This window comes from Aquarana catesbeiana, linkage group LG05 (genome assembly GCF_042186555.1).
Source record: "Aquarana catesbeiana isolate 2022-GZ linkage group LG05, ASM4218655v1, whole genome shotgun sequence".
In the NCBI taxonomy this organism is placed as follows: domain Eukaryota; kingdom Metazoa; phylum Chordata; class Amphibia; order Anura; family Ranidae; genus Aquarana; species Aquarana catesbeiana.
In genome coordinates, this window is record NC_133328.1 from 455,091,269 (window position 1) to 455,110,986 (window position 19,718).

The 19,718-nt window shown below is 45.2% G+C and overlaps 1 protein-coding gene across 2 annotated transcripts in view; it reads right to left on the minus strand.

The window, feature by feature from the left end:
- GNAL (G protein subunit alpha L) overlaps positions 1-19,718 on the minus strand; it is a 433,469-nt gene that overhangs the window by 248,908 nt on the left and 164,843 nt on the right. Inside the window, exons 1-4 of one of the 2 annotated variants that reach the window (XM_073631320.1) lie at positions 16,314-16,976; positions 13,314-13,386; positions 11,101-11,155; positions 10,292-10,411 (exon numbers count right to left, since the gene is read on the minus strand). In XM_073631320.1, the coding sequence (XP_073487421.1) occupies positions 10,292-10,411; positions 11,101-11,155; positions 13,314-13,386; positions 16,314-16,452 (387 nt within the window). In that variant the 5' untranslated portion in view covers positions 16,453-16,976. Of the gene's footprint in view, positions 1-10,291; positions 10,412-11,100; positions 11,156-13,313; positions 13,387-16,313; positions 16,977-19,718 lie in introns of those variants that run through there. The other variant, XM_073631319.1, reaches the window with a different exon arrangement.

A 19,718-nucleotide genomic window follows, 5' to 3' on the forward strand; every position in this document is an offset into this window, starting at 1 on the left:
TATGCAGAGGATTAACCCCTTAGGTTTCACAGTGAGTATAACAAGCATGATTTACTACATATCCAGACTGATTTTTTACTGTTGTGGGTTTAGTAACACTTTAAGCTATGAAGGGCAGATGCAGACCGCCATGGAGCCCACTCACACTCATGTAGCAGATGATGCAAGTAGGAAAGAGAACTGGTATAATCTACAAGAAACTTTATTGGAGACTGCTCAGACAGAACATAAATTACTTTAAAGGTAAAAAAAAACACCTTCAGCCTTTACAACCACTTTACTAAAGTATATGTAAAAACTAACAATGAACTTCTCTTATCTACTCAATTTTGGCCCATTAAATATACAATTGGACACACTTGGTAAATCTGTTTGGTAATTACAAAAAGAAAAAAAAAAAAACAAAAACATTGCTGATCTTGTCCGTAATCAGAGTTATCCTGTATCCTCTCCAAACTCATCTATTTTCTCAAACAGTCCTATTTCATATTATGGACTACAGAATGATTGGACTTTATGTTACAGAGATCTGAGCGTGGGAGTGGTTGAGTAGTTTAGCAAAGGACAACTGGGAGGGCTGACACCCCTACTCAATCCACAAAAAAAAACAAAAAACTGTTTTCTGCCCACAACAGTGCTGAGAGCATTTCAACAGGTATCTTTCTGTACTTGCAGGGTCTGTTAAAGGGATAAAAACTTTTTTAAGTGTAACTCCAGCCAAAAAAATATTTTTAAGTGGATAGCGTTGGGAAAAGGTTAACTGGCCATGCAATGATGTGGAATTGCTGACAGGTCCGCTGGACAGTAGGTGGCAGCAAGATGGCTGCCCAGTGGTTTCCGGGAGCAGTGTGACATCATGCTGCCTTCCACTCTTAAATATGAGAGGTATGTAAGTCAGATGTTTGTAACTCAGGGACTGCCTGTAAATTGTCTACAATAAACACAAACAGGGAAATTCTGTAAAAATTCACAATATAAACAGATTGGGTTTATATTGTGGCTAGGGATGAGCTTCGAGTTCGACTCGAACATCGGCTGTTCGCAAGTTCGCCGAACAGCGAACAATTTGGGGTGTTCGCGGCAGATTTAAATGCCTCGGAACACTTTAAAAGTCTATGGGAGAAATCAAAAGTGCTCATTTTAAAGGCTTATATTCATGGTATTGTCATAAAAAGTGTTTGGGGACCTGGGTCCTGGATCAATGCAAAAAAAAGTTTTAAAAATGGCCGTTTTTTCGGGAGCAGTGATTTTAATAATGCTTAAAGTGAAACAATAAAAGCGTAATATCCCTTTAAATTTCATACCTGGGGGGTGTCTATAGTATGCCTGTAAAGGGGCGCATGTTTCCCGTGTTTAGAACAGCCTGACAGCAAAATGACATTTCAAAGGAAAAAAAGTAATTTAAAACTACTCGCGGCTATTAATGCATTGCCGGTCCGACAATACACATAGAAGTTCATTGATAAAAACGGCATAGGAATTCCCCACAGGGGAACCCCGAACCAAAATTTAAAAAAAAAAATGACGTGAGGGGTCCCCCTAAATTCCATACCAGGCCCTTCAGGGTCTGGTGTTTATATTAAGGGGAACCCCGGTCAAAATGTAAAAAAAAAAAATGACGTGGGGGTCCCCCTAAATTCCATACCAGGCCCTTCGGGTCTGGTATGGATTTTAAGGGGAACCCCGCGCAAATTTTTTTTTTAAAAACAGCGTGGGGTCCCCCCAAAAATCCATACCAGACCCTTATCCGAGCACACAACCTGGCAGGCCGCAGGAAAAGAGGGGGGGGGATGAGAGAGCGCCCCCCCCCCGAACCGTACCAGGCCACATGCCCTCAACATTGGGAGGGTGCTTTGGGGTAGCCCCCCAAAACACCTTGTCCCCATGTTGATGAGGACAAGGGCCTCATCCCCACAACCCTGGCCGATGGTTGTAGGGGTCTGCGGGCGGGGGGCTTATCGGAATCTGGAAGCCCCCTTCAACATGGGGACCCCCAGATCCCGGCCCTCCCCCCTGTGTGAAATGGTAAGGGGGTACAAAAGTACCCCTACCATTTCACTAAAAAACTGTCAAAAATTTTCAAAATGACAAGAGACAGTTTTTGACAATTCCTTTATTTAAATGCTTCTTCTTTCTTCTATCTTCCTTCGGTTTCTTACTCCATCTTCTTCTTCTTCTGGTTCTTCCTCCGGTGTTCTCGTCCGGCATCTCCTCCACGGCGTCGGGGTCTTCTTCCTTTCTTCTCCTTGGGCCGCTCTGCATCCATGATGGCATGGAGGGAGGCTCCCGCTCTTCTCTTCATCTTCTTCTCTTCATCTTCTTCTCCGGGCCGCTCCGCATCCATGGTGGCATGGAGGGAGGCTCCCGCTGTGTGACGCTTCTCCTCCTCTGACGGATCTTAAATAACGGGGGGGCGGGGCCCATCAAGTCAAGTCACCGTGCGTCAGAGGGGTGCGGGGTCACTGGGTGGCCCCGCCCCCCGTTATTTAAGAACCGTCAGAAGAGAAGTGTCACGCAGCGGGAGCCTCCCTCCATGCCACCATGGATGCGGAGCGGCCCGGAGAAGAAGATGAAGAGAAGAAGATGAAGAGAAGAGCGGGAGCCTCCCTCCATGCCATCATGGATGCGGAGCGGCCCGAGGAGAAGAAGGGAAGAAGACGCCGACGCCGCGGAGGAGATGCTGGACGAGAACACCGGAGGAAGAACCAGAAGAACCATAAGAAGAAGAAGATGGAGGAAGAAACCGAAGGAAGATAGAAGATAGAAGAAAGAAGAAGCATTTAAATAAAGGAATTGTCAAAAACTGTCTCTTGTCATTTTTAACATTTTTGACAGTTTTTTTGTGAAATGGTAGGTACCCCCTTACCATTTCACACAGGGGATAGGGCCGGGATCTGGGGGTCCCCTTGTTAAAGGGGGCTTCCAGATTCCGATAAGCCCCCCCGCCCGCAGACCCCCACAACCACCGGCCAGGGTTGTGGGGATGAGGCCCTTGTCCTCATCAACATGGGGACAAGGTGTTTTGGGGGGCTACCCCAAAGCACCCTCCCAATGTTGAGGGCATGTGGCCTGGTAAGGTTCAGGAGGGGGGGGGCTCTCTCATCCCCCCCTCTTTTCCTGCGTGCTCGGATAAGGGTCTGGTATGGATTTTGGGGGGGACCCCACGCCGTCTTTTTTTTTATTTTGGCGCGGGGTTCCCCTTAAAATCCATACCAGACCTGAAGGATCTGGTATAGATTTTGAGGGGGAACCCACGCCATTTTTTTTTTTTTTTTTTGGCCGGGGTTCCCCTTAATATCCATACCAGACCTGAAGGGCCTGGTATGGAATTTAGGGGGACCCCCCACGTCATTTTTTTTTTTAAACTTTGGTTCGGGGTTCCCCTGTGGGGAATTCCCATGCCGTTTTTATCAATGAACTTCTATGTGTATTGTTGGACCGGCAATGCATTAATAGCCGCGAGTAGTTTTAAATGACTTTTTTTCCTTTGAAATGTCACTTTGCTGTCAGACTGTTCTAAACATGGGAAACATGCGCCCCTTTACAGGCATACTATAGACACACCCCCCCCCCGATACGAAATTTAAAGGGATATTACACTTTTATTGTTTCACTTTAAAACCTCTTTCTCACGGGGCGGATCAGTGATGAGCAGGAAGATGACAGGTGCATCGCTGCACACTGTGCAGCGACGGACCTGTCAGAGCGCCGCTCTCCCCTATGGGGGGATCGGATGACGACGGACCGTAGTGTCCGTCGTCACCCGATCCGATCCGAAAACGGATGGAAAAGTAGGTTTTTCCTCCGTTACACTTTTCGGATCGGAGCGGGGTCGGATGTCAGCGGACATGTCACCGCTGACATCCGACGCTCCATAGGGATGAATGTATGTCCGTTTTTCATCCGAAAACGGAAGGATGAAAAACGGACATACGGATCGTCCATGTGAAAGAGGCCTAAGCATTATTAAAATCACTGCTCCTGAAAAAACGGCCGTTTTTAAAACTTTTTTTTTGCATTGATCCATGTCCCCTGGGGCAGGACCCAGGTCCCCAAACACTTTTTATGACAATAACTTGCATATAAGCCTTTAAAATTAGCACTTTTGATTATTCATGTTCGTGTCCCATAGACTTTAACAGTGTTCGTGTGTTCGAACGAATTTTTTGCCTGTTCGCATGTTCTGGTGCGAACCGAACAGGGGGGTGTTCGGCTCATCCCTAATTGTGGCTGGTTCCAACCAGCAGCATTCACTACCACATGGCTGCTGGTGTGTGGTGTAACAGCACATTGCACTAGCGTTTTTATTAGAACTTTATTGAACACAAAGTGAAATTTCATTCAGTTCTATTGGGTATAGTGTGGTGCGATGCAATGGACTCCGTCACACCATGCTGTGCTGAAAAAAGAAAAAATCCAATGCATGCCATACCTTTCTTTTCAGCACAGACTTTCATGACAAGGTACAGGACTTTTTGCCTTGTCTTTGAGTTGGGACCGCATTGGGCATGGCTGCCCAGATCAACCCATTGCATCTGGTGTGAACTGGCTCTAAGGCCTGATGCCGGGTGTCTAGAGGCTAAAAGTTCTCTAGTGTAAAATGCCCAGCACTTTCCTGCGCCCAGGGGACCACAGGTGGTGCATACAACCATTTGTGGCCATACTTGGGTGTACTCTTGTAAACACTGATGCCTTGTACATATGCGTTTCTGCCGTGTTTCCTTGAACATGCCACTTTCACTTTTGTAGACATATGCTGTACGGGCATGCATGGGTAAACACTCCATTCACATTAGCACATCTCCAAAGTCGCACGATTTCCAGTGAGACTATGGAGCATGACTTAGATGTGACTTTTGGTGCGCTTTTGATCCAACTTTACATGCTATGGATCAAAGTCGCATCAAACGTACACCGTTCAACAAAGTAGAGCAGGCACCTTTCCAAATTCACTATGACTTTAAATCACACCAATTTGAAAGGGTGCCTTTGAAAAGAATGGGGTACGATTTGTCATGCAACTTTGATGTCCAAAGTCACATGAAAAAAAATCGTACAAGTTTGAAGGGGGCCTCATAAGATATTGGCGTTCACATAAGTACAGATGTGTATAGCCAATCACCTGTATGGGCAGCTGTATAGGTCACCTGCAGCTCCCGGGCACAGGAAAGCATCTGGAATTTAATGATAGAGAACTCTTCAGCCTCTAGATGTCAAGTGCAGCTCATCCCCAACTGTTATTACCTTTTGTATCACTTGACCCTCTCTTGTAGATTGTAAGCTCTAGGAGCAGGGCCCTCTAATTGCTCCTGTATTGAATTGTATTGTAACTGTGCTGTTTGTTCTAACTTTGTAAAGTGCTGCGCAAACTGATGGCGCTATATAAATCCTGTATAATAATAATAAGGCTCAACGGCCTGGGTATTCTCCTTATTTAATGGACTGCAATGCTTGATAGTAGCCATTAAATCCACTTTTCTACAGTACAATGATGTTTAATAAGGGGGCAGCTGGGCTGTACACACTTACAGGAGTATGTCACAAAGGGAAGTCAGGAAAAAGTACTGTCAATGGTTACTCAACTAGAGTTCCTCCAAAGATTGCTAGGGGTTCCTTGAACAATTAGCAATTTCTGTGTCTATACCTTCCCACTGGAATCATTTATCTTTTTAGCTATCTGTAAGAGGGCAATTCTTCCTATGTCCACAAGTGTAAAGAGCATTCTTCCCTCTGACCATAACACTGCTGTACCATGAGTTGTAGATATAGTCATTTTTAGCAGGGGTCCCCTGAGACCGGAAAGTTATTTCAAGGGTTCCTCTGTGTTGCAAAAGTTGGGAAAGGCTGCACTAGATAATGGGATGCATCTCTTTTGGTATGAGCAACAGAATCAATGCTTTCCTCCACCAATGAAACATCACAAAACCAAGAGAATCATCAATAAAGACCAGCTCCAGTCTGGGCAAAAAAAAAAAAGAATTAAAAATCAGCAGCTACAAATACTGAAGCTGCTGACTTTTAATATAAGGACACTTACCTGTCCAGGGGTCCAGCGATGTCCTCCCCAGATTCCTCAAATGGCTTCAGGTGCAGGCGCCGGCATCTTATATAAGGGAAAGTCTTCTGTGGGACCTGTGTGAGTCCCAGAAGGCTGCGGGGGAAGGAGGAAGGGCCAAAGCTCCTCGTAGATTGCCGTGGCCATCTGACCTGGAAGTGGGAGTGGGTACCTGTCAAAACCAGGTACCCGCTTCCCCCTCCCCCCCCAAAAAAATGCTCAATGTGGCAGTGGAAGAGGGGAGGATGCAACCAAGTGAAGCTTCTCCTTTTGGGCAGAGCTCTGCTTTAAGATTATTTTAGATCATGGCTGCTCAACCTGTGGCCCTCCAGTTGTTGTGGAACTACAAATCCCATCATGCCTCTGCCTTTGGCAGTCATACTTGTAACTGTAAGCAGCTTGCAATGCCTCATGGGACTTGTAGTTCAGCAACAGCTGAAGGGCCACAGGTTGGGCACCCATGTTTTAGATAGAAAGTGGCCCAAGATCAAGGTTTCACTTGTAAATATACTTTTCATAGCCAAAACACGGACCCTCCTTAAAATATTTCAACAAAAACCATCTGCTCAAAATTACTGTTAAAAACATATGCAACATTGATTCAACCCTGCTTCTGAATTTCGTCAATCACCTAAAATAGGAACATCAGTTTGTATAAAAACATGTTCTACTGAAAAATAGTATTCTCCCCACACACCTTCTCTTGTGTCTGGTTTGAATATTAAAACTGCAGAAGTACACAAAACATTTTACTACTGATATTTAAGCTGATGTTTTAAATTCTCAACATCTGTGATATTAAAATCCCGAATAACAAAAAAAAAAAAGAAAAAAATAAATAAATCAAATAAATAAAAGTCACAAAGGTAAGAATAAAATAAAGCCTAACTCCGGGCAGGAAAAAAAAAAATTTAATAGCTTGTTTTATCCAGGGAAGAGGAAAAACTGTTTACATGATCCTCCCCGCTCCCCCCATGATCTTTCAGTGGAATATCCCTCGGCGTCCTCAAGTCCAGTGCAGGGCTATGGACCTTGATCTGGTCTTGATGACCGTAGACCACAGAAGCTGTGGGGACAGGTCTATCTGTGGGAAGGAGCAGAAGATCTGGTAAACAGATCTTCTGTTATTGTTCTCCTAGACATAAATGAGCAATTAAACCTTGCAGTGCAGGCACAGAGACCCAGTGCAAGGGATAAATGTTCATTTTCCCGGAGTTGGGCTTTAACATGTGAGCAGTCTGCCCAAAGATTGAACATCAAAACATTTAACACACAAAATAAGCAAATCATACCCAGAATTCTATTTGCACCAAAGCCACAAAAAACAAGGTACTGTATAGTTCAAAATATTCTAGATAATTTCCAGAGACATTCTAAGAATAATTGAAAACACCTAAGTTCATCCTGTAAAACTCTGCAGCTGAAAATTAAAGAGCGATACTAAACACCTACGTTTGGCACATTTTTCGGCCTCATTCTTACAAGCGTACATCCGTGTCAGGGCCATGTTTGCACACGAGGATGCAGAGGTGTTCCATGCATTCCATATGCAGGCAAGTCCCAGTCATGTCAATCAGGGTGCAGCACCTGCCAGGACACAGCCTCTACTCCTAAATCAGACTTTCGTGTGGGTGCGTTTCCCTGAACTCACACTGTCTGCGTTTGGAAACACGCACCCACACGGATGTCAAATTTGGAGCAACGGCTGTGTCCCTGCAGCTGCTGCATCCTAATTGACATGACTGAGACTGCCTGCATGCATGGAACACCTGGGCGGGCAAACATGGCCCTGATATGGGTGTACCATGTGAACAAGGCCTTATAAACAAATAAATACTAAAACAACAAAAATTTTAACATTAACAGAAGGCTAAAATAATAATGAATGTCTTCAAACTGATCAGAAAAAACAAACACACAGATATTATTATCTAGTACCCAAAATTTCAGAGACAAACTTTTAAGATGATCCTTATGCCCAGTACACACAATGAGAAAATCGGATAAAAAATACTGCTTTCAGGGCAATTTTCCAATAATCTGATCGTTAGTACACAGCTTTCATAAGCCGATCACAACATTTCATGCGAAAATAACCGAAGGGACAAACACAAAACTTTTTCTCATGTGATAACAGAACAAATGTTTTTCGTGCAATTAGTGTGGTATTTCTACAAACAAAGACCGAGACCACACATGTTCGGAAAAAAAGAATACATTTTGTCACTTCCAAAGTTGTATTTTGTTGTACGAGAATTTTCGTAACTTTTTTAACATATTGGTTTTTGATACAGGATGATCATTCATCAGATATTCTCATCGTGTTTACAAGGCATGAGAAATCAGTGATCGGTGGTAACTGTGCAAAAGGTATAGAGCCTCTGGGGGTTATTTACAAAAGGCAAATCCACTTTGCACTACAAGTGCAAAATGCACTTGGAAGTGCAGTCACTGCAAATCTGAGGGGTAGATCTGAAAAGAGGGGAAGCTCTGCTGATTTTATCATCCAATCATGTGCAAGCTAAAATGCTGTTTTCTATTTTCCTTGCATGTCCCCCTCGGATCTACAGCAACTGCACTTCCAAGCGAACTTTCAGTGCAATTTCAAGTGCACTTTGCACTTGTAGTGCAAAGTGGATTTGCCTTTAGTAAATAACCCCCAATGTCATTCAACAAGTCACCTTTACAGAGCAGCCTTTTGATCACATAAAAAAACTTTGTTAGCAATCCATAAGATTGTACAGCTGTTCTTTTGTCCATGACAAGGTTAGTGTTTGCATACTCAAATGATAACAGTTGCTCAGAACAGCTGATAAATGAGCTCACTACAACCATTGTAAAACATCATGCAGCTCACAGAACTCACTACAAAAAAAGTCTTTTCACTATTCTGTAATGCAATAATAAAACAAGCAACTTGTATAGGAATCTGCAATGTACATCATCTAAAATGACAAAGCGTCCCACAGCTGTAGCAGTGGTGGTTATTTACTAAAACCGGAGTGCAAAATCTGGTGCAGCGCTGCATAGAAACCAATCAGCTTCCAGGTTTTATTGTCAAAGCTTTTTTGAACAAGCTGAAGCTAAAAGCTGATTGGCTACCATGCGCAACTGCACCAGATTCTGAGTGCTCCAGTTTTAGTAAATCTTCCCGGTTTAAAATATGCATTTTTCTCAGCACTCTTCTCAGACTGCATATCATGGAAATACGATCAACCTAACTGATTACTAAAGATTTCATTTCTTTTCCGATTTTCTTAAGTTTAGCACAAGCAAGCAATTTTTCTACAAAACACAGTGTAAGGGAACTTAATTCAGTTTGAAACACAGACCACACAAAATTTCCAGCTTATGTCTACCGTGCAGAACAGTACACAGAGATAATAATAATAAAAATATAGCCAGCAACTTTTTCTTCTAAGCCTTCACCAATGTTTATCTTACCACTGTATTCATGTGAAATGTGGTGATGTGAACTATTTTACAATATAAAAACCTTATCACCTAAAGCTTTATATATTCAAAATCTTTTACTCCACCACATTTGAGAAACACAACATGGAAAGTCTTGTGAAAAAGCAATAAACCATACTAGTGTGAAAAAGTTATAAACCATGTTCCTGCAAATATTCAACATAGAGACCCTGTATAAAGCAGGTATATCGTACTACCTTTTATTACTGTAAGCCCCGGTTCACATATATGCGAATTGAATGCATTTTGAACCACTTCTGATTTGCATGACATGTGAACCAAACCAGCTTTCTATGAAGCTGGTTCACATATATGTGGGCCGGTTGCGGCGCGTTTTTAAAGAGTACTGTATGATTTTCAGTCTGGTTCAAGTGCGATTTCAAGTGTCATAGACTTTAAAAATTTGCACAGGAATCGCACCTAAACCAGTGAACAAAACCGCACAGGACTCCTTTGAAAAGATAGCACTGAAACCAGCCCTGCACATATGAGAACCCAGACTTAGGGTTTCCTTTTATTTGGAGCAAAAGCTAGCAAGTGGTCACTCAGTTCCAATAAGATCTCTGCATGCTTCTTTGTCTGAACCCAACAGAAGCCATCCTAATTCTCCTCCTTTCTGCAACCAGATTATTGTTTTACAAAATAACAAATAGATGTAGACAGGAAAAGCACTAAATTCAAACTTGGAACTGGAACAGCAGAACATTTTGACACAAAAGCAGCAAGAGCCAGCTAAATAAGTAAAAGGTACCCATAGCCTACCTGTGTGTAATCAAAGTCTGACAGTGGAGCTATACTCTTGATGTAGTCAAGGCGGAACTGGTTTTCAGGATTTGCCAGTGGAACTGGAGGTATTAAGGTGCTCATTGCAGATACTATAGTCTGCAAACAAAATAGAGAACATTTAGGATTAGCACGGATATGTCACAGTATTTAAGCAAAATGCAGCAATTCTTGTGAATTCATATTACAGGTGCATTCTATGTCATATGTGATAGTATAACCTGTTACATTAGCACTGTCTTCCAGAGGCCAACTTTTAAAGACTCTAGGTAAGTATTGTAAGGGTAGCCCTAGACATGAGGTGGGGGTCAGAAGATACAACCACTACACAATACTCCCTTACAATGATTACCGTACTAACAACATTTGGCCAAACATGCATGTTTATGTACTGAGAAGGCATACCTGGCATTAGCCTTATCTTGGGGAAGAAACAGGGATTTAAAAAATCCATTTTAGATGGATAGATTGACCCTCTTCAACCGATCAATCAGGCAGTGAGTGTTGAGGATACAGAGTGCTCATAGACTCAAGATACCTACCTGATCTGACCATGGACAGACATATTGGGTGATGTCCATCTCATGCACAAGGGTGGTCCTAGCCACCGACGGACCTTGTATATGTTACTATGAAGGCAGATGACTCACTAAACCATAACAAGAATCTCTTATTTCACAAATTGCTTTGGTTTTTCAATATAAAACATGAATAGTTGACCGTAAAAGACCATCACGGTCCTCTGGTCAAATAGATATAGAATCATACAACGGATTATAAAAACTTACCACAATGGCATCTTTAACATTTTTCCGAATATCCTGAATTTTCTGCTTCTTTTCCCTAAGTAAAAGGCAAAGATTCTTTAAGTATCATTTTCACAAGATTATCAAGTTCCTATATCAACACTATTCTTTGTCCGAGTTACATCAATAAAGGAGGACAATGCTTATTACCAACATGGAAACAATAACTTGTAGGACAATACAAGTACTTCTCTTTCAGCCACCGTTCCTCTAGCAGGGGTCTCCAAACTGCAGCCCTTTGCTTGTTTTTATCCGGCCCTTGGGGCACTATTTCAAATTACTGACACCAATGCAGGGCACAATTCCTTTCAATGGACATCAATGATGGGGCACAACTCCTCCCAATGCCACCAATGATGGGGCAAAATCCCTCCCAATGCCACCAATAAAGGGCTACAATCCCTCCCAATGACACCAACGATGGGGCTCAATTCCTCACAATGACACCAATGATGGATCTCAGTTCCTCCCAATTATGCCAACGATGGGGCTAAGCTCCTTCCAATGACACCAACAATGGGGCTCAATTCATTCCAATGGCAACAACAATGGGGCACAATTCCTCCCAATGCCGCCAACGATGGGGCCCAATTCCTCCCAATGACGCCAACGATGGGGCCCAATTCCTCCCAATACCACCAATGATGGGGCCCAATTCCTCCCAATACCACCAATGATGGGGCCCAATTCCTCCCAATGCCACCAATGATGGGGCCCAATTCCTCCCAATGCCACCAACGATGGGGCCCAATTCCTCCCAATGCCACCAATGATGGTTCCCATTCCTCCCAATGCTACCAATGATGGGGAACAATTCCCCTCAATGCCACCAATGATGGGGAACAATTCCTCCCAATGCCACCAATGAAGAGCACATTTTCTCCCAATGACACCAACAATGGGGCACAAATCCCTCCAATGACGCCAACAATGAGGCTCAAATTCTCCCATTGACACCAATGAAGAGCACAATTCCTGCCAATCACCCCAACAATAGGGCTCAAGTCCTCCTAATCACACCAATAATGGGGGGATTGTTTACCCCCACTGATGGTGGGACATTTTGTACTCCTGATGGCCACAATCTGGCCCCCCTATAGCCTGAAGGACAGTAAACTTGCCCTGTGTTTAGAAAGTTTGGAGACCCCTGCCCTAGAGGATGCTAGGGATTCCTTGAGCAATTTCTGACTCTCAGAGAGGTAACCACTGACACCAGTCATCTTTTTGTCTATCTGTAAGCTGTGATTCCTCTCAATGACCACAAATGCAAGGAACATTCTTTCCACAAAGCATCACAATAATAATCAATGAGCTGTAGATATAGTGATTATTACTAACAAGGGTTTCTTGAGACCAGAAAGTTATTAGAAGAGTTCCTCCATGTTAAAAAAAGGTTGAGAAAGACTGTTCTAAATGATTTTATAAAACTAGATTACTGCACCATGGTGCTCCTGTGGTTCAGGACTCCTACATGCATGTCAGCAGACAGCCAACACTGCATGCTGGTACTTTTAGTTCCTCAACAGCCAAATACCTAGAGGTTGCTTAAAGCTGACCCAATTACACAAGCCTTATGCCCAGTTACCAATACTAATATAAAAACATAGGAGTAGCTGAGCAGAAGCACGGTCATTGACATCAATAGTTTATAGAACTCAAATTCTGTATGACTGCTGGGATGGGTAAAATATTCCCTCAGCAAGTAAGAAATAAAACTCCGGCTTCAGAAATTGTACAAGATAAGGAAGCCGTATGGTCAGACTACAATCATGGTGACATCTGACTCCACAGAGATGAATTCAAATAGATCTACTATTTGAAATATTTGACAGATTTAAATGAATGTGTTGGCAAAAGCCGCACATCCTTATCTGCTCCTGCTCCTGCCTGCCTTCTGCACACACAGACACAGAATTTAGATATTTGCTGCTATGTAAAAGTATAGTCGCCATGTTGTTGCTACACAAGGGCCTGTCAAACGCTGCAGTAGCAACAGCAGAAAATACAGTAGAGAAGCCTACAGGGTAGGAAAACACACAGGCGTGCATGCTCAATGTAGACTATACTGCTTTAATGCAAACTGTTTAAGCATCAAATCACTATATCTCTATATCTACATACATAGATTTGGGAGAAAATACATCCAGCATGATTCATGAAAGGACATATGTATTTTTATAAAGCAGTATCCTTACTCTGAATTAAATCCATTGACATGGAGGATCCTCATCTGTTTCACAATCGTACTTTTCCCTGACTCACCAGCACCTGCCAAAATATATACAAAAAAATACAGACTCAGATCATGTCTTGATAGAATAACATCCATGCATTTCCAACACTACTTGCAGGCCCTGCGCTCCTCATCCCCCCCCCCCATCATCTGATCACAGATTCATGTGCAGAGGGAAATAGAAAAAAAGGGAGTATAAATTGGTCATGTGTGTCATTCTGTAGTGACATTTTGTATACATCCAATGACTACATCAGCAGCTGGAAGAGAAAAACGTTAAACAATCAGCACACAAATATGCAGCAAACAGCAGGCTGACAGCGATGGAAGGAGAGCAAAATCCAGACAAATGTCATTGCATAAGACATGAGCAGTTGGGGCACATCGCTGGGAACATGTGTCTTCCTGTACATAGGACGCCTCACACCCAGCGCCCCCCCCCCGCCTGCACCAAGCTTCCGTCCTGGGGGTGGGTAACCCCTTTACTGCTACCACTGATCATCCTGGGGGGGCAACCTCTTTTCTCACACCACTGATCTTCCTAGGGGGGTAACCCCTTCTCTGCTATCAGTGATCATCCTGGGGGGAGGGTTAGCTCCTTCCCTGCTACCAGTAATCATTACAGGGGGGTTAACCCCTTACCTATTACAAATAATGATGGGGGGTGGTTAAGGAATGAAGGTGTTAACTCCTTGTCTGCTGGGAGTAATGCTCATGTGGGGGGGGGGGGGGGGGGGTTGACCTCTTTCATGGTACCAGTGATGACTGTAGAGGGTTACAAATGATGATTATGTGTGTGTAGTGGTGGTGGTGGGGGTATCGACCCCTCCTGCTAGCAATAATGATTAGGGGGGGTTATCCCCTTCCCTGCTCCAGTGATGGTAGTGAAATGTTAACCCCTTGCCTATTACAAATGATGATTGTGGGGGTAAACCCTTCCCTGTACCCACTGATGATGGTTGGAGAGGTTCCCCCACCCGTCCTGCCTACTAGGAATGATGGTCATAAGGGGGGCACCCCCTTCCCTGCTACCTGTGATGATGGGGGATATACCTTCCCTGCTACCTGTGATGATAGGGGGGCAACCCATTCCCTGCTACCTGTGATTATTGGGGGGGGACCCTTCCCTACTACCTGTGATGATAGGGGACACCCCCCTCCCTGCTACCTGTGATGGTTGGGGGGGGGGGGGTAACCCTTCTCTACTACCTGTGATGGTTCCCCCACTACTAGAAATGATGGTCTCAAGGGGGGAACCCACTTCCCTGCTACCTGTGATGATGGGGGGGTAACCCCTGCCCTGCTACATGTGAGGATGGGGGCATAACCCCTGCCACATGTGATGATGGCGGGGGCACACCCTTCTCTGTGATGTTAGGGGATATCCCTACCCTGCTACCTGTGATGATGGGGGGGGGGGGGGGGCAACCCATTCCCTACTACCTGTGATGGTTCCCCCACCCCTCCTGACTACTAGGAATGGTCATAAGGGTGGCACCCCCTTCCCTTCTACATGTAATGATGGGGGTGGGGGTAACCCCTGCTACCTGTGGGGGTAACCCTGTCAGTGCTACCTGTGATGATGGGGGGTAACCCCTTCCCTTCTACATGTGATGATGGGGGGCACCCCCTTCCCTACTACCTGTGATGATTGGGGGGAGTGTTTCCCTACTACTTGTGATGGTTCCCCCCACCCCTCCTGACTACTAGGAATGATGGTCATAAGGGGGCACCCCCTTCTCTTCTACATGTGATGATGGGGGGGGATAACCCCTGCCCTGCTACCTGTGATGATGTGGGGGGTAACCCTGTCAGTGCTGTGATGATTAGGGGGGGGTAACCTCATGCCTGCTAGCAGTGATGATTGGGGGGGGGGGGGGGGGGTAAACCTGTCAGTGCTGTGATGATTAGGGGGGGGTAACCTCATGCCTGCTAGCAGTGATGGGGGGGGGGGGTAACCTCATGCCTGCTACCAGTGATGGGGGGGGTAACCTCATGCCTGCTAGCAGTTGATGGCGGGGGTAACCTCATGCCTTCTAGCAGTGATGGGGGGGTAACCTTATGCCTGCTAGCAGTGATGGGGGGGGGTAACCTCATGCCTGCTAGCAGTGATGGGGGGGTAACCTCATGCCTGCTAGCAGTGATGGGGGGGGGGAACCTCATGCCTGCTAGCAGTGATGGGGGGGTAACCTTATGCTTGCTAGCAGTGATGATTGGGGGGGGGGGGGTAACCTCATGCCTGCTAGCAGTGATGATGGGGGGTAACCTCATGCCTTCTAGCAGTGATGGGGGGGGTAACCTCATGCCTTCTAGCAGTGATGGGGGGGGGGTAACCTCATGCCTTCTAGCAGTGATGGGGGGGGTAACCTTATGCTTGCTAGCAGTGATGATTGGGGGGGGGTAACCTCATGCCTGCTAGCAGTGGTGGGGGGGGTAACCTCATGCCTTCTAGCAGCGATGATTGGGGGGGGGTAACCTTATGCCTGCTAGCAGTGATGGGGGGGGGTAACCTTATGCTTGCTAGCAGTGATGATTGGGGGGGGGGGTAACCTTATGCCTGCTAGCAGTGATGGGGGGGTAACCTTATGCTTGCTAGCAGTGATGATTGGGGGGGGGGGGGTAACCTCATGCCTGCTAGTAGTGATTGGGAGGGGGGTTGGGGGTAACCTCATGCCTTCTATCAGTGATTGGGAGGGGGGTTGGGGGTAACCTCATGCCTTCTATCAGTGATTGGGGGGGGGGGTAACCTCATGCCTTCTATCAGTGATTGGGGGGGGGGGGTAACCTCATGCCTTCTATCAGTGATTGGGGGGGGGTAACCCTCATGCCTTCTATCAGTGATTGGGGGGGGGGTAACCCTCATGCCTTCTCTCAGTGATTGGGGGGGTAACCCTCATGCCTTCTCTCAGTGGTGGTGATGTGGGGGGTACCCGTTGTCAGCGATGCCCCCCGTGTGACTCACCGAGTAGTAGCAGCCGGTGTGTGGCTTTGTAGGCCAGCCTCTCCTTCTGCAGCTGCTTCTCGATCTTCTTGTTGGCCTCTCTCTGCGCCTTCTCATCGATGCGCTGATCCTCCGTCTTGCTGTTCCCCAAACAGCCCATGGTGGAGGTGATGATGATGAAGGTGATGATGAAGGTGATGATGAAGGCTCTCGGTCCGGATAATAATAGAGGAGGGGGGGAGTGGGGGTGGGGGGGTATTGGTGGTCCGGGTCTATAAATAGTCAGTGGGGGTCTGTGTGTGTCGTCCTCTTCCCCCCGCTCCCTCCCGGCTCCTCCTCCTCCTCCTCCTTCCTCCTCTTCTCCTTCTTCTTCTTCTCCTCTTCCAGGTGTCAGCAGTGCCGGGGACACATAACGCCGCAAAGGAAAATAGCGATGAAGGAAAGCGGTATAAAAAAGGGGAGTCTATAAATAACACAAAGAGGGAGAGGAGAGGAGAGAGAGGAGAGAGAGAGAGGGGGAGAGGAGAGCAGAGCTCCTCCTGGAAACCAGCCTAATGCCGCTCTCCCTCCCCTCATACACAATCCTGATATTTCTCGGCAAATTTCGGGCTATTTTTGTCTCACTCACTCCGCACCGCCTCTAGCGGCAAGACGACGAAGTGCGCCCAGCGGAAAGGAACGCCCCCTGACCATGCATATGTACACATGCACCCCCCTCCCCCTCCTCCTCCACCCTAAGACACATCCCAGCCCCTCCGACAACCAGGCACATACTGTAGATGCAGCCGTGCAAAACCTATCATCAGCACATAGCGCATGCTGGGCTTCCCTGCTCTTCTTCCCGACTGGCGGCGGCTACTGCCGCTGCTTCCTTCTCTGCACTAACCCTTGCTGCTCCCATCTACTATACCGCTCTCTGTCTGGCCACCGTAGGAGAGCGACATCTAGTGGCTGATTTAGGGTACTGCCGCTGCTACTGTACACATGGATTGTAACAGGAAAGTTTTTTTTTTTTAAAGCATAGCTATGGTGAAAATGTAAAAATCATATATTGTTATTTAAGGTACTTATATAGCGCCATCAATTTACGCAGCGCTTTACATATACATTGTACATTCACATCGGTCCCTACCGTCAAGGAGCTTACAATCTAAGGTTCCTAACTCACATTCATGTATTCATTACCACATTGTATTTTCAATGATTGTTATTACAATGCTGATGTTCTCATAATTGAAGTGTATGCCGTGACTATAGCACTCCCTTTAGCAGGATCCAGGGCTGGTGCTACCACTAAGCGAACTAGGCACCCACCTAGAGCACACTGCCGCATAGGGCACAGCTGCTGGTTTACAAAGAACAAAGGGAAAAGTGCCTCTAAATGCAGACTGTATTAATCGTTCATTAAAAAAAAAAAAGGATGCCAGATGGCAACTCACATAACAAGGTAAATAATAGGCTAATCAGAAAGGTAAAAGTCCGGGACACTGTGCTAGGATTACCCACCAAGGAGCCACCAGGGGTCCGCTGCCATGCTGTTCAAGATGGCCAACTGCATCAGCGGGATGACGTCACCGGAGCGACGCGTTTTAGAACATGCGCCATGAAGTCTATGGGCAGGCACGCTCTTTTATCACGAAGATACAGAGATGAAGAGCCTCTATATATCAGGACTGGCCACTGATACTGAAATTTATCAGTATTTGGACTGCAAATCATATGCTTTTTTTTAAAATAATGCTATTATCATCATGGTTCAATTTTTGAAGTTTTATTTTATTTTTTATTTTTTTTTGTTTGGGGGGTGCAAGTAACTGGTTTTGACTAGGGTGCAAATTAGTCTAGCACCGGCCCTGGCAGGATCTGTATTCAGGAGCCAGTCTGTCCAATCCAGGAGCCGGCTCCATTGCCAAGAACTAGAGAAAACCACAAACACTACTAGAGCCCCACTTCAGGATAACATTTTTTTTTATCCACCCTGTTTTAGTCCTCATGCACACGGACGTTTTTACAGCTGCTTTTTTGAGCTTTTTTTGCAGCTTAAAAAGGCCTGTCTATGTTAGTCTATGGCTTCATGCCCACCTAGGCGTTTTTGAGCTGCAAGTGGCATAGGCGTTTTTAAGCTGTAAAAAAAAACCCAGGACCAGTGGGTTCTGAGAGACGTTTTTCAGCTGTAAAAACGCTCTAACGCTGAAAAACGCTCAAAAACGTCATTCACCAACGTTTTTTAGCGTTTTTGATCCATTGAAAAAAAAAAAAAAAAATTGAAAAAAAAAAAAAAAACGCTCAAAAACGCTAACGCGGAAAAAACGCTCAAAGACGCTAAAAACGTTATTGCAAAAACGCTGAAAAAAGCTGAAAAAAGTTAAAAAACGTCACTGCAAAGATACTGGCGTTTTCATAACGTTTTTTTTTAACAGCCTGTGTGCATGAGGGCTTAAATTGTATTTCTACTTTTGCAGTCAAATATAAAGTGGTTGTAAAGGCTGAAGGTTTTTTTTTTAACCTTCAGGCATTCTGTGCATGAAGGTTAAAAAAAAACTTGTCTGTGCTGCTCCCTCCACAGACCCCTAAGGGTCTATGTACACTGATTGGCTTAAAGCAGAGCTTCCCCTAAAAGGACTGAAACCTATTTTATTGATTACATCTCTAACCAGTCCCAGTTATCAGTAAAAACCCCAAAAAGTTCTAATTCTTACCCACTCTATCCAAATGTATTTCATTCTTTTTTTTTTTTTTGCTGGACTAAGACCCTATTCACACAGGAGTTGAGTCCCATAGTTTGAATGAGCCAAATGCTTTGTGAATGTAGCCCACTCAAGTCTATCGTTATCGATCGGTTTGCATGGATACAGCCGCTCAGCCCAATTTGACAGGCGTCTGGGTGAGCAACCTGAACACACAGTGTGAGGTTGATTTACTAAAGGCAAATAGGCTGTGCGCTTTTGCAGGTGCAGTTGCAACAAAGCTTAGTAAATGAGGGGCAGCTCTCCTCCATCATCCATTCACGTGCAAGCAAAAATGCAGTTTTTCTATTTTCCTTGCATGTGATTGGGTATTCTTTGTAAAGTGAAGCTTCCACTCATTTTACTAAGCTCTGGAGCAACTGTACTTGCAAAAAGTGCACCGTCTATTTGCCTTTAGTAAATCCACCCCTCTGTGTCCGGGGCCAAGTATCCACACACCTGCCAAATTGTGGCCGAGTGGCTGTGCTCCTGCAACTGATGCGTCACCATAATAATAAGAATAAGCTGCCTGCACAAAGCATCTGGTGGCTCAAGCTATATAAACACAAGACTCAATTATGAACTATGGGCCTCACCACCCATATGAATGAGGCCATACACTTCTGCAGGGCTGGATCAATTGGTAATTTCATCCAGATAATGGTTTGAAACAGAAGTTAAAGTGGTTGTAACCCTCAGA